The sequence below is a fragment of the Rhipicephalus microplus genome, chromosome 3 (assembly GCF_043290135.1).
Source record: "Rhipicephalus microplus isolate Deutch F79 chromosome 3, USDA_Rmic, whole genome shotgun sequence".
Lineage (NCBI taxonomy): Eukaryota > Metazoa > Arthropoda > Arachnida > Ixodida > Ixodidae > Rhipicephalus > Rhipicephalus microplus.
The window spans coordinates 53,317,105-53,340,082 of NC_134702.1; the positions used below are offsets into that span (position 1 = coordinate 53,317,105).

The 22,978-nt window shown below is 46.8% G+C and overlaps 1 protein-coding gene across 3 annotated transcripts in view; it reads left to right on the plus strand.

Annotated features, from left to right (window-relative positions):
- LOC119174441 (uncharacterized) overlaps positions 1 to 22,978 on the plus strand; it is a 113,620-nt gene that overhangs the window by 11,275 nt on the left and 79,367 nt on the right. For 2 of the 3 annotated variants that reach the window (XM_075889573.1, XM_037425337.2), the window contains exons 1-4: positions 8,381 to 8,538; positions 14,941 to 15,229; positions 15,614 to 15,770; positions 18,059 to 18,227. In XM_075889573.1, the coding sequence (XP_075745688.1) occupies positions 8,478 to 8,538; positions 14,941 to 15,229; positions 15,614 to 15,770; positions 18,059 to 18,227 (676 nt within the window). In that variant the 5' untranslated portion in view covers positions 8,381 to 8,477. Of the gene's footprint in view, positions 1 to 8,380; positions 8,539 to 14,940; positions 15,230 to 15,613; positions 15,771 to 18,058; positions 18,228 to 22,978 lie in introns of those variants that run through there. The other variant, XM_075889574.1, reaches the window with a different exon arrangement.

Below are 22,978 nucleotides of genomic sequence, written 5' to 3' on the forward strand. Positions count from 1 at the left end.
GTATGTTATCACTCACAAGCTATATAAAAATAAAATGGCAGCGTCCGCAGCCCCATCAAATGCTACAAGTTTGGGTATACTTTTGAAAATTTTGATGGGCGAGATGAGGAGGTTGATGAGAAGCTAAAATACGAAAAGCGTGATAACGTGAACCGTGCCCACTTCATACTGTGTTCCTTATCCGCTCAAAGACATTTCAACAAGCGGTTTTGTTATTGATATATTACTTGAGCTGGAGAGATAAAGCATACACAGTGACCAAGCGACCCACAGTAAAGTGTGCAGTTCACCCGCATTTGCTACAAAAATACAGACAGGATACCCAACATTCTTTTTAAGGTTATGCAAATCACATCGAGCGAATACACAGTGTCCTTACTCCTCATAGCGGGTAACCTAAACAATGTATGCAACGAAGGAGTGGTTAGTCCAGTTGAACTGAATATAAGCATATAAGACCATAATGAAGTCTGCTGTAACGAAGTCATAACATAACAAAGCTATTGCAGGATTCGGCTCAACTCGAATACTTTAGTGTAAACCCGCCGCTAATTGCTAACCTTTGAACTTGTCAAGCTGTATGCCTGAGATTGAAGACTGGAACCTAACCCTATCTATGTTTCGGTTCACAAAACGCACATGCCAACATAAACGAACCCGGCAAAACATTTTCAGAAACTTCGCGCGACAACCAGCAGAGCAGAAATAAAAATCGCCAACACATGACAAATGGTGATACAAAACATCGCACACTTTCAGGTGATGTGCAGTGGCCTCAATCATGGCAAGAAAGTGAGATTCAAGTTATTGTACGTATGCATGAGCTGCTTCTGATGGCACAGTGAGATTCCCAAAAATTTTGCTGGGGACGTGGTATGCTTTGAGCATTGTGAAATACTGGTGGGTCCCCTGTGCTGCTACTTTGGCTGGCAGATGTTTAATGGTTTGCTTGTACTTCATTGATGGAGACATTGTCGCTGGCACACAGGAACGCACTGAAATAAACAAAAAAATGGATGTAAAAGCGAAGAACAACTAATCCCATACGAGCACTTTCCTCGCTCTTTCAGACCCAAGGTGCACAACTTTCTTTGGTGCAAAGTTTTCGATTCCACTACCTAAAACAAACCATTCACAATGTTGACAATGCACAAAAAAAAATGAAAATCACCGAGAGCCCACCCTTACATTTTGTAAGTGCACACGTAGTGTCCTTTTGAGGATAGTTTCCTCAGAATGTCCTAAACATAAAATAGCACATTAAAAACAGCTGCAATAAAAGCATAGTCACCATTTTCTTTAGGGCACTCAGACGTGGAGCTGTTGGCGGAGACATCTTCAGGAGGGTCTTGTGAAGCTTGTTCAGTGCCTCGGACCGTGCTGTCGGAACAATCTTGCGAGCGGCCTGCGGAAGTCTCAATATCAATCCACTCTGGTGTTTGTATCGTTTAGCTCAGAGACAAGACGACGATGAACACGTGGCTGGGCCTCGCCATAACGAAAAAGACCCCTGGCCGTTTATTTGCTGGGCTTAAGTAGCCGCGCTCACAGCGGGGAAGGGGTAAAGAAAGAAAAGGAAGGAACGTAAAGCGCACGAAACGGTGGAGAGGAGGAGAAGACGATATCGCCTAGGGCGAATGCTGATAGCAGATAGTCCGGTATGTTGCATCTTCTCTTCACACATTTTCAAAACACTGATTTCTTTTGCACTCATTTACTTGATGGAAGGATGGCCCGTAGTGAAGGCGCTTCGGTTCGCTGCGCTGGCGTCCTGACCTGCGCAGGCCAGCCAGTGGGCTTCCTGGAGTGTCTGGAGAAATGGTGACGCTATAATCTTCTTCTGGCTGAGCTGGTTGCACCTGGTGACACCCCAGTGGGTTGTCCGGCGTGATGTTGCCGCGGTGTCCATCACTGAACTTCGTCGGGGGCCTCGCGTCGGGGTTTGGATTACCCTCGGGGCTGACCTTGTCGTTGAAGTTTTCGTCTGTTCGCAGCAAGTGTTGTCGGTTCCGTCTCAGGAGCCCATGGTCTTCCGTTCTTACCACGTATGATCGTGGTGCAGTCTCTCGTACCACTTTCGCTCGGCGTGACCAGCTTCCATGTTTGATCCGGACCACATTTCCGGCTTCCAAGGGTGGTAGTGGCCTGCCTCGGGAAGACTGTCGCTGTTTTCATACGGGTATGCCTCCGTCGACGTTGTATTCTGGAAGAGTGGCGTGCAGGCGACGACCTTGCAGTAGTTCTCCGGGTGAGTGACCGCTGTCAAGGGGAGAAGATCGATAAGCCAACAGACCAAGCCATACATCAAACCGGGACTCGTGGGTTTTCTTTAGAATACGCTTCACGTTCTGTACCCCGTTTTCAGCTAAGCCATTTGATCGTGGGAACTCTGGACTTGAGGTGATATGTTCGAAGTCATATCGGCGCACGAAGGACGCGAACTCTCGCGATGCAAATTGAGGCCCGTTGTCGGTGCAAACTTGGTTGGGAATGCCGTATCGCGAGAAGATAGCAGATATCTTGTCGATTACTTCCGCCGCCATGGTACCTCTGAGTTTCTCGACGTCAGGAAAGTTAGAATGGGCATCAAACACCACTACGTAGTGTTCTCCAGCGAATGTAAATAGGTCTATGCCTACGCGATGCCACGGTCGGTCGGGCGTTGGCTGTAGCAGGAGGGGTTCACTCGGTTGACTGTATGCGTACTTTCGACATACGATGCACGTTCGCGCTCGTTGCTCAATGTCACTGCTCATTCCCGGCCAGAAAACCAGTCTACGGGCTCTAGCTTTGCACTTGTTCATACTTAAGTGGCCTTCGTGAATTCGCTCAAGAATTTCCGCACGCATTGATTTAGGCACCACAACTTTGCAACCCTTTAGCACCACTCCATTGACCACGGATAGCTCTTCCGCATACGGTTCCAGTACACCGTCTATTGCCATGCCATCTTCCATTTGTTTCATGGTGCGGCTGAGAAGCGGATCTTCGAGGGTTTCCTTCTGCAGCCGCAACATAGTCGCTTTGCTTATGATGCTGGTGACTACTTGCGTTGTGTGGACGTCCACGTCCTCGACTTGGTCGCCTCCGCCAGTTGGTAGTGCAGCCCGAGATAGCAGGTCTGCGAGTAACAGGTCCCTACCAGGTACAAACTGCAACAAAAAATCATATTTCATAAGACGGATGAAAAACCGCTGTATCCTGAGTGGCATATCTGCAATGTTCTTTTCGGCAATCGCAAGTAATGGCCTGTGATCAGTTTCTATCGTAATGCTTCGTCCATACACGAACTGATGAAATTTTTCACAAGCGAAAACAATTGCCAGTGTTTCCTTTTCTATCTGGGCGTATCGCTCTTCACTCGGCGTCAGCGCTCTTGAGGCGTAGGTCACTGGGCGCCAGTCATCCCCGTGTCTTTGCAATAAGGCAGCGCCAATACCTGTTCCTGAGGCGTCCGCAGTTATCTTAGTGTTTCTTTTTTCATCAAAAAGAGCTAGCAATGGAGGATTAGCAAGCGCTGCGCAGATCTGGTCCCATTCGAGCTCATGGGCTGTTGTCCACTCAAACACCGATGCTTCTTTCACCAGGCTACGCAGCAACGCCGTTTTATCACTCAAAGCTGGCAGGTATTTCCGAAAGTAGTTCACAACCCTGAGTAATCTGCGCACACCCTGTTTATCTTTTGGGGCTGGCATGGCTCGGACGCTTTCGATTAGATCAAGGTCCGGACGAATTCCGTCTCTTCCGATAACGTCGCCAAGGAATGCAACCTGCGTGGTGCCGAACACGCATTTAGCTGGATTAAATGTCAGCCCTTCCTCTTGCGCCCGCCTTAGTACTGCGATGACGCGTTCGTCGTGTTCTTCCTTTGAGTCGCCCCATATTAAAACGTCGTCTACGTAGACGCGCACTCCCGGCAGCCCCTCGAACATCTCTGTTAGTCTTCTGGAACACCTCGCTGGCTGAGGAAATTCCGAAAGGCAGACGCAAAAAATGGTACCGCCCAAATGGTGTCACAAAAGTGCATATTCGTGAAGTGGCCTCATCTAAAGGAATCTGATGAAAGCCGGCATTAGCGTCGAGCCGGGAGAAATATTGTGCTCCTGCCAGCTCGCTCTCTATGTCCTCTCTTGAAGGAATAGGATAGTGCTCCCGCTTAATGCTCCTGTTCACTGCTCTAGGGTCCATGCAAATGCGAAGGGTACCATCCTTCTTGTGCACAACTACCAGGGGGCTCACCCATTCAGTTGGTTCATCCACCTTGACGATGATTGAGGCCTTTTCCATTCGTTGCAGTTCTTGTCGCGGGAGTCCTTTCAACGCTATGGGTACTCTGAGGGCAGGCTGCACGACTGAAACGGCATCCTCTCGTAGCACCATTTTGTAGGGTCGCCTGACGCAGCCGGTGCCGCTGAAGAGGTCAGGAAATGCAAGCTGGAATTTCGTTTGCCCATCGCCTACCTTCACGGCGTCCACCGTCACCGGTACCAGACCAAACTGCTGGCATGTCTTTAAGCCAAGGATGGCTTGGCGCCCCTTTTTCACAATAAAGAACTAGACTGAATGCTGTGCTTCGTTTATCTCGAGATCTTCGGTCGCCACGCCAACGTGTTTGATTGTACTGCCGTTGTAGGCGGAGAGGACAGCGGCGCTCTTTCGCGGAGTGCTTGCGTGGGCGATTCGGTTGAACAGGGTTAGGGGCAGCAAATTTGCCTGAGACCCGGTATCTACCTTGAATTGTATCTCTAGACCGGCTATTTTTCCGCGAACCATCCAATCCGCTCCTATATCTCCGGTGACGCCGCAAATGCTGATGCCCAAGATGTCAAAATTTTCATCGCTTTCTTCGGCTTTGTGAACCTCGCTTACCCTGCGCGCATTGTTGCAGCATGCGGCGAAGTGATTTCGTTTCTTGCATGCGTAACAAGTTTTTCCATACGCCGGGCACCGCTCGGGGGCATGTACCTTGTTACAATTTCGACACCGAGTTCCATTCGCAAACTTCGTGTGGTGTGTGCGGCGTGTAACGTCAACGTGCAGGCTTTCATTTGACGATGCTGCGCTCTGAATGGCAGCAATCTCAGCAGCTTTGCAAATTTCTTCTGCTTTCTGCAAGTTTAAGTCTTTGTCGCTCAGCAACTTTTCTCGAAGTTTCGCATTATTTGTACCAAACACCACTTGATCCCTGATCATGGACTCTTCAAGCGTACCGAAGTTGCACAGCTTTGCTTGCTTTTTTAAGTCCCGTAAGAACCGCTCAAAGGGCTCGGCCTCTTCCTGCTTTCGCAGTCGAAAAATGTGCCTTTCGTAGACCTCATTACCCTGGTCGACACAATATTCTTCAAATTTCCGCACTAACGTGTCATAATCTTCTTTGCTCTCACCTCCCGCAAACGAGAAGTTGTTGTAGACCTCGAGCGCCTCGTCCTCCGCGGTGCTCAGCAGAATCGCTGCTTTTACGGCCGATGGGCGGGGCTTCTCCGGTTCCGTAGCGGTGATGAACAGCTGCAGCTTCTGCTTGAATACCAGCCAGTTTTTCCTGATGTTGCCGGACAGTTGCAGCGGTTCCGGGGGCTTGACGAGGTCCATTTCGAACGTCAGTATCCCACTTCTGACACCATGTATCGTTTAGCTTAGAGACAAGACGACGATGAACACGTGGCTGGGCCTCGCCATAACGAAAAAGACCCCTGGCCGTTTATTTGCTGGGCTTAAGTAGCCGCGCTCACAGCGGGGAAGGGGTAAAGAAAGAAAAGGAAGGAACGTAAAGCGCACGAAACAGTTGAGAGGAGGAGAAGACGATATCGCCTAGGGCGAATGCTGATAGCAGATAGTCCGGTCTGTTAGTGTTGAAGTGAACATACAACTTACCGGTCACACTAGTTCTTTTTGTGACAGCTGAACGACTGGTTAGGGTTTTCTCCGGCAAGACGAAGTCAGCAGAAATTCTTTCACCAGCTACAAGGGAGCTGCCACCTGCAGAGGTTTGGTCAACAGTCAATTTGGGTAAAAAAAGAAATCGCGATACTAAACGCACCCTGCTCATCGGGGCACCTCAATGTGTGGGAGCCGCTTTTTGAAGCCTCTACCGCAGGTCCTGAAGAAATGAAATTACGACAATGTGTCAGTAAGAGGCTTAAAATAACACAAACTGAAGCTCATCCGCACCTTGCAGTGCAGCTTCTGCAGTCATGTCACAGTCACTATTTGAAGCGACGCTCGGAGAACGTGCATATATGTGCAGTTGGTACAAGTTACAAAGCTTGTAGCATGGGGAAACTTAAACAGCTCTTTCAAACGCATAAATTGGTCGAACGTGGAAGAAAAGAGAAGGCACCAACTAGGAAACAAGTAATTTGTGATTTTTGGAATTATCAACAGTGCCAGCTTTCATCGATGAAAGGTATATGTACATGTGCACTCAGGCTTGAAGATAACGTGAAATAGCCATTTAAAGTCTTTCAAAACAAGTTGCGCAGGGCAAGAGCATCAAAAAACGACAGGAATGTAAAGCTGCTGTTAGGAAGGTAATAGCTCACAATTCACAAAATTTAAGACTTTCCAAGTGTTACTTCTATAGTGAGGTTTCTCCATCGGTTGCAAAGATCTTCGCGGTTAACTGTCGCCACTGATTCAATACAAGTGGCTGCTATTGCACATATTTGAGTTTCAGACAATCACTTACATGGTGCAGCTGGTTGCACACTGGGAACAGCCATTCTTGTAAGCCTTGTGTGCCCAGGGTCCATGAAACTTTGAGCAGTAAAATGGTCGCTACAAACCCTGTATGTACGTTGCGTACAATAGGCTGGCCGGCTTACTCAGGAGATCATCGCGTCCAGCATACTACATCCATGCTTTCATCCTGCATTGGCAATGAACTATCAGCTGAAAGGGGAAGTGCTTGAATAGTGATTTTTATTGTTACCCTCACTAAGCAAGTACGAACAGTAAGCCTAAAGACATGCAAACCATACAAAAGCTTTAACACACCTGCCATCCCGTGGTATGCAGAAGAAACTCGTCCCAGGCTTCTTGTGGGTTCTGCCATTGTTGAAGCACCACGATACACAGCAGTAGCTGCCGTAGCTTGGACCGCCGGACGGCATGGCATCAGCGCGGTCTGAAAATGTTAGTAAGTGGATGCTTCGCTGTCAAATTACGAAAAAGATATGTGCACGTCATAAGTGTACCAAAAAACCCCTTTGAATGATTAGCTAATCGATGCACAATACAAAACCAGTGATACATCTCTGACCCATAAAACTCTGACTTACAAAGATATACGTCAAGACCACGTACAAAGATCTTCAGAAGTTTCCAGGCCGCTATCCCTTGTAATGCAATGGTATCGCGGGCTGGGAACATTAGAACACCTTCGTACGTACGCAGTATCAGCAGTACATTGGGAAGAAAAATCGTAGTTGAAATTTGTGCGGTAAAATTATATTGGAAACGTCAAAAACATTTGTGAGCAGCTTGCACTAGTGGCACAAGGCTAGCAAAGAAACGAAGATGATGGCCACTTAGCTAGTCCAGATTTGCCTCCGGCACACCAAGAATTATTCGTGTTCCGAGCCTTCGGAAAACGCGTCGTGAAGCATGCGAGGCCAAGCGAACGCTTCTCAATATTTTGCACCGAGCCACCGAGCCTATGACCTAGCTGCCCAGCTATGCTCAGCGCACAGACGCTCGCGTCCGTGGCAGACGCAGCACGCGTCGCCTCGGCTTGACGCCGTGCCGCCTTTGCTATACTGCATACGTTGCACAATGTTCCTGTCTAGCCGCCGCATAGAGCCACAAACTTTCTTTTTAGCGAACCTCCCAGTCCTTACAACCTTCACAAAAAGGTTACAACTGCGTGAATGAGACGCCACGTAAGAAACAAACTCGCACACACTAAGCGCAACGTGTGTGTGTTCATCTTTCTATGTTTGTTGCATGGTGTCTTATTCGCGCAGGTGTAACCATTTTCTGAAAAAAATGACCCAAGACCAACAACATGTCATTCAACAAGCTTCGCTTGAAAACCTGCCTCACCTGTTATCTCACGCACGAAAACGCCGACGCAGCCGACGTTGACGAAAGCTTATCGCTGTCAGTCATGCATGGGCTTGTCGCTGGGTGGATGGTGTTTATGACAGTACGGCTGAAGAAAAATAATCGCGTAAGGTGTGTTGAATGAATTGTTTTTATGTATAAAGAACATACTAAGTTTGGGCGTATAATTATTATTTTGTGAAAACAATTTTGTTGCATTGATTATAACTGTTTTTTTTTTGCGCTTGCGTCCTCTGAAGTTTGGTGAGAGCACTAGTTCGTTACGTAGTCGTGACGCACTTCCTGAGGCCAGGTTTTGCGGAGTGTCCTCTCTTGTTTTCTTCTTTCTCTATGAATATACCTCGTGCGCCAATGGCAGCCCAAGGTCATTATCTCGCGAATCCACAGTGAAACGCGGTTCGTGCGCTCGACCGAATATGGCGTGGAGCCGAAAACGTTTCACCGACGGGCTGCCAATGTCCGATAGAGACAACTATGGTACGTACCGCATGCACACCATTTAAATATATTGATTCGTAATCCGCCTTTTCTTGCGATGCCTCGATGCACGAGCCTTTTCTCGTGGCATAAATGTCGCCAAACGCCTCTTGATCCCATAGGCTTTCGTTCTGGCGATACCTGTTGCCTCTACCCCCAGCAAAACCGCAGCGTACGGAACTGAAAAGGGTGCATTGCGATATTGTGGCTGGATTCGCATCTAGCGATTTCGCTTTAGTGCCCTTTGATCGATCCGTTTAAATGCTGCTTGTTTTACTTCGACTCGCCGCGTTTGCTGGCGAATGCGCGCCGTCAGTTCAGTTGTTCACGCTTTTGTCAGCTCTGTAGGCGAGTAGAACCCTGTCAACTAGTGCTATATGATTCGGAGTTCGGGAACGAATATTAATAAAAAAAATGTAGTACGCCGCCACACTTGCAAGTGGCAGTCGAAAAGTTTCCGGGACCTTGTGGCGATATGCTTACCATAACACCTTTGAAGCATAGGCTGAGAGTAGGGGGGGGGGGGGGGGGGGGGGGGGCTGGAGGACTCTGGCGTCCTCCGGGCTGCCTCCCCCCCCACCCCCCTGAACGCGGGCCCAGGCTTTTTTTCTAGAACTTGCCCGAGCCCCCCCCCCCCCCCTCCCCTCTCAGACGCAGACTCAGGATTTTTTTTAAGAACTTGCCTTAGGCTCTCATCTACTGCCATCCTGTCTTGAAGCTATTTCACAGATGATCTTTTGCGCCCGTTCGTTTTCTTTCATACATTTAGAATTCGAATCATGGGGCAGTGACTAGTGGGGAGTCGGGCGCCGTGATCGCATTGTGAATGAAATATCAGGATAACGGAAAATGCGTAATTTGCACGGCACTTGTGGAAAATAAGTATGGTATGTTCGTTTACCCATAAAAAAAATCACCCCGAAGGGAATCATGAAGAAATGCGAATGCATTGCGTAACGTCCATAGCGGTGTTTTGCACGTGAGAACCGAGCGTTGGAAAAATATTTTTTTTGCTGCGTTACTCACACTTCCCCGTCTCAAAGTTTCTGACATTCGCCGTTAGGGGCACGCAGAACAGAGACGCGTGCTCGCGTCCCCAATGCAATCTGCCGACTGCAGGGCGCGAGACTCGCGTTCCATTTTCACCGATGCCGTCTCGAGGTTTCTTTTTTTATCCGCTAGGCTATGCATTGTGGCATTGCAGTCTGGCTGGAAAACTCGACTGAACGGTGCCTCATTTCGCCGCACGTGCCGTTTTTCTGTCGCGAGAAACGCGGTATGCATTTCCAGATAGCAGCAAAACAAACAGCGTTGTCGGCCTGGCGTTGGAATTTCACAGCGGCGTCTCGAGCACACATTTTCGAATATTCTTGAGAGACGCCCAACCAGAGAGTGAGGCGCGAGCGGACGAGAAAGTGGGGCGCAGGGAGGAGAGAGAGCAAACGGTGAGAGAAGGAGCGGCGAAGCACTGCACCTGTCATTTTACCGACGCCAGCAGACGCTGCGCCAGGCTGCTATGTGCAGCTCGGCGCCCGAGGTCCAGGACCAGATCCTGGATTGGGCCCAAGAGGGTAGCGGAGACCTACGCTGGGTAGGCTCCTCTGACACTCCACCACCGCGCCTTTCCCTATTGGGATAGTTTCTGTCCTCCTCCTCCCTGCAGAAATTAGGCGTCTCTTCTTCCTCTAACCACAACCACCACCATTGTACCTGACGGCCATAATGTCAGCATCTCATTAACATAAACGCTACACAAATGTTGGCAGCACAAACGCTAGAACACGTTTCAAACGCTCTGCATTGAGGCGGTGGCAAGTCACGTTCAGGTTAAGAAGGTAGAGAAAGAGAAACAATATTTAATAATAAAAAAGTGGTTCATCGCGGGTGGGGGCCCTTCTTCTAAGGCTCCACTGGCTATAGCTGCTCGGCGGGCCTGACCAAGGGTCGCTAGTTGGCTTCCCAGGGTCCGTTCAGCGAGTCGCGCCTCCCACGACCACGTATGTATTGGTTGCGTATGTCCTAGGTTGACTGTGACAGGTCGCTCTGGACAGCTGTAGGTAATATGTGTTAGTGGAGGAGTATCTCTGCACCACGGGCATGCATTGGGATATCTTGCCGGGTACATCATGTGAAGCGCGTGAAGAGTTGGGAATGTATTAGTCTGCAGGCGGCACCAGTCCCAAGCTTGATGTCTATTGAGGTTCTTATGGGGAGGTGCCCTGATGCGGCGATCTAATCTTTGTTTCTCTAAAGGATTCCACGCCGTGTCAATCCTTCATCTGTATCTTCTCTAGAAGAAGGTGGGGGCTCCGGTTGCTAGGGGCGATGATAAGTGCGTGCGCCTGCAGCTGTTGCTGACAGCTGCCGGTGGTGGTGAAATATAGACGATTTCAAGATTGCAAGCTTTGTGCCCCCAAAAAACTTCCGGTCACCTCATTTACCAGCTCGCAACGTCAAAACTGAAAGGATGTTTTCACGTTTTTTCAAGGGTAAGGAAAGTATCTTTTATCTTTTTCAGAACGTGCCTAATGCTCAAAACAATCTTTCGTAGTTTTTTAGGAGCGAAGCTCCTTAAGGCGTGGGCTGTGCGTCCCCTGTATGTAGCCACCTCTCGTTCAGTTCTAAGTATTACGCTAGCCACCGCCCGATCTAAAGGGTACAGCCATATCCATCCGTCCGTCCATCCGTCCGTCCGTCCATCCGTCCGTCCGTCCAAAAGATGCAAGATGTTATAAACTAGACGGCGGTACGTGTAGTTGATTATGAAGGATGCGAGGTGTTATAAAATGGGAATGATGCCACATATGGCGCGTGTCATCGTTCGATATAGTGCGGCGACGTACGCTAGGGGGAGCGTTGCAATAAAATCGAGTGGGCAAAATGTACGGAGGATTCATGGTTTACCAGGTTTACCTCCGGAGTTTCGCCCACTCATCATCATTCACTTCGTGGATATGGCGGCATTTTTTTGTAGCTCAAAAGAACGTTTATTTGAATTTATTTTTTTCCAGATGATGGAAGGAAAGTGTAGAAAATCAGCGGGCTGTTTTCTCATGCTCTTCTTTCCCACCTATGCTATTATGGCACATCAATGGACGAAACCGGAAGTCATCAAGAGTCTCTGTTTATTCACAAACAAAAATTGACCTCGTATGGGCATGTTTCACTGCAAATGTCACTGAAAGACGATAGTCTTTCATGTGGAGAGAGTGAACAAACGTTAATTTGGTGTTCTGCGCGATAGAATGAGTAAATTGTATTCTAGAAACGCTGCGTTAGAGAGTCGATCCGTGCAGTGAAGGCGCACGAGCGCATCGAGGCACGTTGCTTTAAGGATGGATGGATGGATGAATGTTAGACACGAGCGCCATCTGGCAGTTATCTTCGAAAACGGAGGAAGGCGTCGGCGCCCGCGGAGAAAGATGCGCACCTGTCTCGGAAGCGATAAGGAGTAGAATTCAAACCGACGGGCAGGTGCCACCACTGTGTCGTTTTAGCAAAGCATTGGAAACACTTGCCTTTTTGAGCATCGCGTTGCACTGTCAGCGCAGCGTGATAAACGCTACGGTCCTTAGAATTACTTGTGTGTGCATTCTATACTATAAAATTAAGGCACACATAAAAACATCGACGTGTGCCTCAGATATGCACAATAAAGCGTGCGGAGAAAGGGCCACACTGCGGCACATGCTTTGGGAGTGTGCTTGAAAAGTTGACGTCACTGTCACCGCTTTCTTCGCGACGCACGGGACGACTTGCCGATCGGCGGCGTCAGCTGTGCTGCCGCTGGGAGGCGGAACTCCCTTGGGATGAGCTGGCCGACCAGCTTTGGGCCGTCCGGCAAGCTGAAGATGCCGCCCGGGTCCAAGAACTTCAAGCGGTCACCTGAGGCACCGCTATCATAATCGACGGCGAGTGAGAAGGGACAGGGGTTAATCTCCTCTTCCCCCACCTTGCCCGGTGAAAACTGACGGACTTTAAATAAAGTTGATTCATTCATTGACGATCGCAAAAGTATGAACGCTGAAACGAGCAATATTGATTGATATGTGGGGTTTAACGTCCCAAAACCAACATATGATTATGAGAGACGCTGTAGTGGAGGGCTCCGGAAATTTCGACCACCTGGGGTTCTTTAACGTGCACCCAAAATCTGAGCACACGGGCCTACAACATTTCCGCCTCCATCGGAAGTGCAGCCGCCGCAGCCGGGATTCGAGCTTTCGACCCGCGGGTCAGCAGCCGAGTCCATTAGCCACTAGACCACCGCAGCGGGGCTTGAGCAATATTGATGAGCGCTGCGGATGGGTTTGGCCGCTTGAGGTGTATCGTTTGGTGCCTTTAGGGGGATCGTTACCGCGTACAGACAAATGTACAGACAGACCAAATCTCTGGCATCGAAGGTCCCCAAGAAAGACTATCGTCTTTAAAAAAGGTGTAGGACCTCTAGGCTTATGGACTATGCGGAGTCTCTATTCCGGTACCCCAGCTGCCGTCCTGGCTCTATGAACCAAGGCCCGCTGGCGCTGTGCCTGAAGGTGTGAGCAGCCGAGCAGGGCCGTCTGCAAATCATGGCTCCGTGACTATTTCAATTAATGATCAATTTGATGATTACTTGGAAAAATGTTGTAGATATCGAGCCTCTTCGACGGCGTTCGTACTGTTTACATCTGCCCAATGGCAACATCTTTCAGGAGTGCAAATTGCGCCAATTCGATACCATTCCCTATTTTCGTGCCCAGCTGACCCAAAACCATGAAATTTGCCGACATTTTGTCACGCTGCACTACAGTAGGTGAGGACACTTATGAGATGCAATCGACCAGACATATAATGCCGCGCGCCCATCAGTCCGCTTGTTCCTGTATGTGCTGTAAGCTGAGAACTCTAGGTCCGCTGACCGCAGCGGATATCTATCGACGGGAATGACGCAACTTCAAGAGAAAAATGCGATGTCGCAGCCGTCATCCAAACTCTTTGCGGGAAATATGAATTTCCTAGTCGGCAAACGTGGTTGTGTCATGCTAGGTTTTAAGGTCGAAATTTCCGGAGCCCTCCACTACGGCGTCTCTCATAATCAAATGGTGGTTTTGGGATGTTAAACCCCACATATCAATCATCATGTTAGGTTTTAAAGCTAGAAGCGTACATGCCGCGTTTTCCGAGCACGCAAACAAATCAACGATCTGCGATACGCCTGTGTTGCCGCCGACCACGTTGGTTGCCATAGCTATGGCACATGATACATTCTGTCTTGAAGTTAGTTTATCTGATCGAACGTGCCTTTTAAGCTAATCGAGAAGTTGTGCCCTAATCGAAACTCCACCGGGTGGGGGAGGGATCGAGGGGGGTTGTCGCGGTTCCGCAATATCTTGGCTTTGTTCCATATTGTGCAAAACGCTGTTTTTTATTCACCTGCACCACAGTACAAAAGTGTCCCGCGAAAAAGCGTATTGAAGTTTAGAAGGTGCTGTTATCGCTTGTCTCTGGACACAGCACATTTTGTTCCTCATAGCTGTGTATACTAACGTATGATCACTACTGACATTTAAAAAATTACTGGTAATCATTTGGAACAGTGTACATATGACACTTCTGCAGCCCTAAGAAAGAAAGAACAAAACCGTATACCAGATTTTTTTTTTCCTCCATCCCCACTCATTATGCTTTACCAATCTCCTGGATTTCAAGATCACCAGCTTTACAAATCCACATTTGAATTTGCATAGTCTGCTGTCAAACGATTTGACAGGTGCTGCAATTCTAATGTCGACTTCATCATTGCTTGCACGGCAGATGTTTCAAAATGCTAGTTTTATTGATACAGCAGGGCTCAGGTTCACTGTACATAATTCAGGTGATGTTGAACGATTTGTACATATTTTTGTTTTCTTTTTTGAATGTAAGCGTTGTTTGTTTATACTGATACTTAAATTTTGAATTTCGTGACTAAAATATGGATGTCTTTTATTTCCCTAGCTGTAACATGCTCCAAATTTGGATTTTTCGTGCTCCAAAAGTAGCATTCTCGCTGCTCCAAAAATTACATCAAGTTTATTTTGGCTGTTGCACCCCTGATCTTTGTGGATTACGAGCTACCAGTTGATGTGCCAATGAAGCAGTCTGCGACTACCGTTAGTAGCAGTTTAGCCAGGGAAGTGGTTTAGAGGATTAAACTCCATGCCACCTTTGCTTCTTGATGGTAGAATGCAGGTACCTGTGTGCTGCACGTATGGAACGAACATATTACAAATGCAGTACCACGCAACTAGTAGGCGTGTCTCACGTCGCAGATTTGTATGTGGTAGGTGAAGCACACTGGAAAGTTTGTTTTTTTTCCTTTAAAGACATGTGCTAGGTTTCTCCCAAAAACGCACCGCTGCATGAACACTCTGTTCGCAGATGGCAGTGAAGGCAAAACACTGTTCACGGACGACATCGACGTCTTGGACGTGGTTGACTTTCCCTGCCTCGTGGATGACGACACAATGAAGTTCCTGCGCAGCCACGGCCGCATCTTGTTCCTGTCACGCGGACCTCCTGGGTCGGGTAAAGGGACTGTGGCCGAACGGCTCCATGAGCTGTACCCAGGCAGTCGCATATACTGGTCCGATAAGATGTTCCTCACTCCTTTGGCTCCTCCCAGAACCAAGGAGACTCTGAGTCAGTCGCACGAATTGTGTCTGCAAAAGTACGGTGCTTGCATCTCTCTCTTTTTCACGTATGTGTGTGTGCATATGTGTGTGTAATAATAATAATTTATGGGCTTGAACATCTTAAAACCAATGTGATATGAATATGAGAAATTCCATAGTGGTTTTGTCTTCATTGAAAATGTGGCCGCCATGACAAGGGATTCGATCCTGTGACCTTCGAGTCGGCAGTCGAGCACCATCTAAGGGGTGGGTCATATCTTTCAACTTTTAAGGGGCCCTTTCTTCCACACTTTCAAAGCCCTAATTTTTTCGTGAGTTTATATATATTTGCGACTTGTTTTCGAGCTTCCTAACTTGTTGTAAATCTCTGTCGCCAGTCAGCTGCACCACGCAGTTTAACCACTCTCTGCACGCTGCAGGATTACAAAGTATATGCAGCAGAATGAAGCAGTCATAATCAACAGAAACACCAACATGACAGTATGGGAGGCATCCCCGTACCTGCGGATAGCTGCCACCTATGGCTATACCGTGATCATTCTCAATATCGACAAGAACTTCATACTGAAGCCCGAGGTAAGCACCTCGTGAACTCAGACTGTTTATCATAATAGCTTTTTTTTTGAACGTGCAAAGTATCTTCAATAAACCAAAGGCATATTTATCATATATGATTCCTTTCTGCCTGTCGGCCTGTCAAACCAAGCAACTGGCTGGCCAGTTGGTGCACATCATTTCAGTTATGCCATGTATGTTAGAACTTGCATGGCAAGACATGGGTGCATGACAAATATGAACAGAACTACATGATTTTAATGCATGTCATTGTGTAAAGTTTAATGACAAGATGCGATCGTGATGCTGCGATTACATAGTATCATTAAATTGGTACCATTCGGTCGAGTATGCATGGCATAGCGTGTGTGACAAAAATGAATGATGGGCATTGCGTAAATGTCGTATATGACCCTACTGTGGTGCCAAGACAAGCATGAACTTCTGTGAAAAAATTAAGCTGATATTTTAGAGAAATGAGAGGAAGAAAAGGGGCTGATGCTAACGCAAACATATATAACATCATTTAAGCATAACGATACGAACCGCTGACAAGCCAGATTCATGCAAACTTTTCAGTGCACTTTAGTACTAGGTTTTTCTACGGAAAATGTGGCACATCTCAAATCACTTGCAGCCATATTTTTAAACTGTACAAATGAACGAAGAACTAGTCACTGTATTTGTTTCTTTTCCTGTCATGGCATGCCAAGTGCCATGTCATGAAATCTATGTGTTAATCTCGCAGATGATTTCGTGCCACATATAACGCATGACATCATGACATACGTGCATGAAAAGGTTATAAATGACAGCACATATCATTATACACCTTGAAATTTTTGCGTAAGCACACAGGGACACAGAAAAGAATACAAACGGGCACAATTTAACAACTGGTTTATTTTTTTGAAAAACATCCACTTTATACTCCTCGGATCTGCGCTCTCTGGTCACCAAAAAACAAATGCACTGCGCACATATCACAAATTGTTTTTTTGGTGACCACAGAGCACAGATCCGAGGAGTATAAAGTGAATGTTTTTCGAAAAATAAATCAGTTGTTAGATTGCGCCTGTTTGTCTTCCTTTCTATGTTCCTGTGTGCTTGCGCAAAAATTTCAAGATGAATATGTTCTAACTAGGCCAAGTCACAGTTTTGCTTTATTATACACATGCACTATGTAGCTAAAATGGCATGCTGTTTCGTGACATCATAACATGCTTACAATGCTAATATAGATGATGTGTTATGGAACTATAGGAGCGTAGCGTTTATGCTACAACACATGTTGGTACCGTGACATGCATGCATCGAATTGCATATGGGCGACATACGTGTCGTCTCATAGCATGCATTCTGGCATGAGTGCCATCACATCGATGGCGTGAACTACCAGATTATATATTCACACTACTGTCATCGTTCAATTGCCATCCTTTTATTATGGCTGCCACTCTTTAAGTGTTTTTGCCGGCATATTCAGGCATTGCATCTCTCAGCGTTATCTTGGATGTTAAGCAGTGCTGAGATCGGGTATCTGTAGACATGGCCACTTCGCCTTTTCATCTCTGTTGGTGTAAATGCTGAACGACACCAAGTGACACCAGAGGTATGAGGCACCAACAAATGCTGGTAAAACATCGAAAGTAAAGTGGATTGTGCGGCCACTCGTAGAGTGGTTAGCTGTGCCATCAAAAAGTAAAATGTGACTTCGCCTGCCCTTGGAGATGCGTTGCTTAGCACCAGTTCCCACAATGTGTGGAATTTAATGAAGTATTTTCTTGCGAGCTGATAGTACACAGTTGACTTGTGTATTATCAAGTGACATACGTGTTTGATGGATACAGCTTTTTTTGTTGAAAAAATGAAGTACATCATTCATTATCGGAGTACTCATAAACATATTTAGTAGTCTTATTTTTTGCCACGCACACGCGCACACACACACACACACACACACACACACACACACACACACACAAACAAAATACGCTGATACTTCATAATGTGCAATTTTTTTTTAACGAAAACGCTGAGGTTAAGCATGTCTTTTCAGAACTTTCCAGGCATATCTTATTTTCTTGCAGTGTTATATTTGCATTTCATGAACTCGAAGCCACTTTCCCAGCTATGCAGAAAATGTTGACATCATGGCAGTGTTGCCTTTCTGCTGGATCTAGCAGATCTTAGGCCTCTTTAGCCTATTTTATATCTATTAGGTGGCAGCGGCTACCCTCGTGCAAAACTTGGACAGGACACATTTTTGCTGATGTGACAAAGGGGTAACAATGATGACATGCTTGCAGGTTCTTGCAGTAACCAACAGCAAGGGGTTGGACCAAAGGTGGATGACAAATAGGCTGAAGCAGTGGGAACACATTTATCCATATGCGATGGGATGGTCACCAAGGCCTCGGGATGCTGCGTTCTTGCTGCGCCGTTACAGGGAGCTATCCGCTGCACTAGCCGACAAAGGTGAGTGATTTAATTGTACCGGTGTAGAAGGGCCACAACCATGAGCATAGAGAGGACAATTTCCAATGATATGAAAATTGAGCTGGCATTTTTCTTGTGGTGTTTACTTTTGGGAAGACAATGCAGAGATTTGGGAATGACTAGCAGGTGTCATTGGTCTCTTACAAGTCTCGCTGGTCAAAGTTCATGCTAGTGCAAATGAATAGTTTGGCTACCAGCAGACTGATACTTAATGTAATAAGCCACGGAGGAAGAGATATTTAGGAAGTGAGACTATCCTTGAAACGGGCATCCATAAGTGTTCAAATAGCGTCGCATAAAAAAAACAAAAATAAAAAGCTCCAGCGGAGACCTTGCAGCTCGAAGGGGCAACCACGATAAAAAAAAAAAAAAAGGAAACACTGCTGGCTGGGCACAGCCGAACGCGCTCCACATCCCTGCACCGAGACTGCGGCGGAATGCAAGCAACGTGCGTGACTGGTTCGCTCGAAAATCGAAACGCCGGCAATTCCCTTTTCTGCCACAAGACGCCGCCAGCATTACGTAATTACTCGAATCTAGCGCGCACCTTTTTTCCAGTTAAGCGAGTTCATAAATCGCACGCGCGTTAGAATCGAGTACGAAAAAAAAAAAAATGAATACGGTCGTTCTATTGCCATCGGCATTCCGAAATGGCCGCCCCCTACGTGCGTCGGCATGGCGCGTCGGCCATTTCTTCCTATGTGTTTCCCATGTGCGGCACTTCGTACGTGTGCTGAGGAGTGTGTCATCTTGGTGCGCATTAGCATCGACGGCATGGAAGGGCCGACTCCAAAAACTCGACGAGAGCACCACCGTGCCGCTTTTAAAAGAAAAGTCATCGCGTGTGCCCAAACGAACGTAAAGCTGGCTGCATCGCGGTCGTTTCGAGTTCCCGAAACGTGCGTGAGGGACTGGCAGAAACAAAAGCAGAAGATTGTCGACAGCAAAGCTTCACGCAAAGGCTTCAGTGTACCACAGCAAGGTTTGTTTCCGCAAATTAAAGAGCTGCTCGGCGAGTATGTGCTTGGGCAGCGAGCGGCACGGCGGCCCGTGACGACAGAACTGCTCCAAGTGCGGGCTATGCAGTTAGCCTTAGAATAGAAAAAGGGCTAATGCTGAACCAGTTTAAAGCGAGCAGGTGCTGGCTAACTAACTTTATGAAGAGGAAAAGCTTTTCCCTTCGAAGGCGACCAGGCATATGCGAAAAGTTTTGCGGAGGAGTACGATGAAAAGCTTCACAGTTTTCAGAGGTTCGTCCTAAACTTGCGGCACAACAACGGCTACCTGCTCGGGCAAATCGAGAATGCTGATCAGACGCCTCTTTACTTCGACATGCCTGGCACCACAACTGTCGAGAAGAAGGGGGTGAAGCAAGTTCGCGTGCTGACATCGGCCCACGGTAAAACTACAGTGACGGCAATGCTCTGTTACACGTCAGATGGGCACAAGCTTCGTCGTACCTCATATTTAAATGGAAGACGCTCTTGAAAGGAGTAGTTTTTTCGAGTGGTGTCGTCGTGCGGGCCAGCGAGAAAAATGGGTGCGCGTTGCAATCGATGTCTTACGTTTTTTTTTTCGTCGTGGAAATCGGGTGCGGGTTACAATCGAGGGCGCGGTAGAATCGAGTAAATACGGTATTTGGCCCTACGGCAATGTGACACTATCTGGTTGCCTGAAGGAGCGGAGCTGCACCTCCTAATGTTTCTTTCTCTGTAGCCTCTGCAGAAGCTGACGCATGCATCATGTTGTGAAATTTGTTCAGTGTATGCATCGTGCACTCATTGGCTAAACATGCCAGTTAAGTAAAATAAATCTTGATGCAACATGCACTAATCACGGAAGCTGGCAGCCTCGTGGATTTTCAGTTGGCATTATTTTCATCGGTGCTGGTGTTTGTGTGCAGTTGAGTGTGCATCACAGCTGGTTTCATCGCAGTAATGAAACTATAAAGAGAAGGTCTATGTTAATTCATCATTTTTACTTTACGACAGTCGCAATTGCAACATCCCTAAGCCTCCGCACATGTAATGTTGCAGCTCGCTCTATCTCAAAAAAGCGCGAGAGGAGCAAAGCAGTACACAAGTATTGAGAAAGCCACCGTTTTCGCTTCTAGAGGGTGACGTGTTTTCTATTACTGCAGATGCTGCCCTTGTAAATTTAGGCGAGTTAGTATGCGAATGTTTTAGCACAGTATGTGTAGGACTGATAAAAATAAGAACTTTCATATGGCTTTTTAATGCATTGCTGTTGCAGTCAGCGCATCACCTTTTGGGTGAAACTGATTTTTCGCAGCGAGAGCTGATATATATGTAGTAGTGTGAACCACATGCAGCCAATGCTTGAGCTTGAACTAATTGTTCAAGCTCAGGCATTGGCTGTATGTGGTTCACACTACCAGATAGCAGCCAATATACAAGTATTAAAATAAGAATGGGGGTTGTATTCTAATTCAAACAATTGAGTACTGCTGATGTACTTCTTTGATGGTGATGCCGAAGCAACTCTTGGATCTCCGTTATATACGAAACAGGTTGTACTGAATAGCAGAAATAGGTTTCAATTGCTTGAATAGAGGACATTCTATAAAGAAAGAAAAAAGAATCCATGTGGGCCTCTCAGCAGCTGTAGAATTGAGAGTAAAAGTGATAGTTTAACCCGTACCGCAACAACTAATCGTGGAAAATTTTCTGAAATGATGATCCCAGAGTATTGTAATGAAGCTAGCTTTTTTGCATAGTTGTGAAGCACTGCCGTCAAGCCACCTTGCACATCATAATTTTCATTTTTTTAGGCAAAGCTTCATGTAACTGACGTGTGAAACCGGCGAGGTTTGCTGAAAATATCTTCACCCATAGCTTGCTAGCACCAAATAAGGCCTATCTGAAGGCATGGCTGCTGCAGGTCATGAAGAGGCACAGAGATAGTGCAGCAATACTGTTAAAAAAGTATCCTTAGCTCTATGAAGCATGGAAGAAGCAACAACACTTTTCTCCACCATCATCCCCACTACTTCCAGCCATACATTGCAGCTCCCTCCGCCCCATAGATTCTGAGAGATGACACATGCTTGGCCATAGCGATCGTTAAAGATGCAAGTTCGGTTAGTTGGAGTTAATTGCATTTTTCCAGACCTAGATAATTAGCAAAAGAAAAGACCAACAAACAAGGTAATGCATCCCATTTGTTTTCTTCACCATGCCCGTAGTCCTTTTTATATCACTACCTAGTTATGTCTATACTCACAGACAGCCTATCTTGAATGCTCCGCCAGGTGGTCTAAATTTCCGGAGCCCTCCACTACGGCATCTCTCATAATCATGTGGTTGTTTTGGGGCGTTAAACCCCACATATCATCAGTCTCTTGGATGCTCATAGCTCTTTAGGGATGAACTGAGTGGGGGTAGGACTATATAAACAGGAAAGGGGGCAAGGGGTGTGCACTGGCATGAGAATAGGGAGGCGTCTCACAAACCGAGGAGAATCAAACAGTGCTCTCACTTCCTGCATCTTTCAAGAACTTAGTCATTGAAGCACATTTTGTTAACTTCCATCCGGTGCCATCTACTTTTCCTTCTATTTAATTTCTTCTTTTATTGCCTAGCCACACCACTTTTCATATGGAAACAAACGAAGCTTTCAAAGGAATAGCCACTGCCGACTTCTATAATGGATACGGCTCAAAAGACAGCAGCTTAAAGCACCCACAAACACACTGTTTAGACTCAAGTTACTATTCCAGTGGCGCTGACATAAACGTGGCACTGACGAGTATACAGGAGTGAGGTCCTCTAAGGCATGCTGATGACATGCATATTTGCATGCGCCATTTCCCAATAATTGATTCTCTCGCTATCACCAGCTTTTCAGCTATCATCCATTTATGTAATGGCAATCTGATCTTTTGTAGACATCCCTCATTATTTCACTTTGCTGCATTTCATTCTTGCCTTTCATTGTTTCATGCACTATGCAGTCGTTACCTGTAGCAACAGAAGTGTTGCACTGTTAAGCATGTCAGTGAAGGTCATAGAGGAAGCAAGAAGTTAGGAGGAAGCATTGTGCAATGCAATTGAAAGAAATAAATAAAGATATGCCAGGCCTGCATTGGACACGCAGTAAAGTTCCAGAGAAAGCTGATAGTGGTTTTTCTAGAGCCCTTTGTAAACTCTCTTGGGGCGCGCATGGCAAATGCAGTTGTGAGGTATCCTCTACGCTATCTGTCATCATAATTTTACAAACTAGGGAAGATCGAGCGTACGGAGAGGGGAATACTAGTGGAAATGGCTGCCCCCTCTCCCCTCTTAGAATTTTGCAACTTATCACTATTTCTATGCAGTAGTGATCAGCTGCATGGCTTTATTAGCACTTTCAGCAAACAGATCCAGTGTATCTGTTTGAAAAACTTTTTTAGGATTGAGACCCAACTTTTCGCATTACACAGTATGAGTTATCTTGCGGGTGATGTTGCGGCAGGAAAAGAAAGATGCCCCCGTCCGTGCACCCTCTCCTTGCATGTGCATCCCCCTTGCAAAAAGTTCTGTGAATGCCCCAGCGAAGTAAAGAAGTACCCACTATACCATTATTCATTATTATGCAAAGAAGCGAGATACCTGCTGTGTATCTCTGAGGCATTGTATAAACTTTGTTGACACTGTGGCTGATAGATAGATGGATAGGTGAAAAAACTTTATTTAGGTTCAATAGGTCACGGTAGTTTTCTAGCCTAGAGG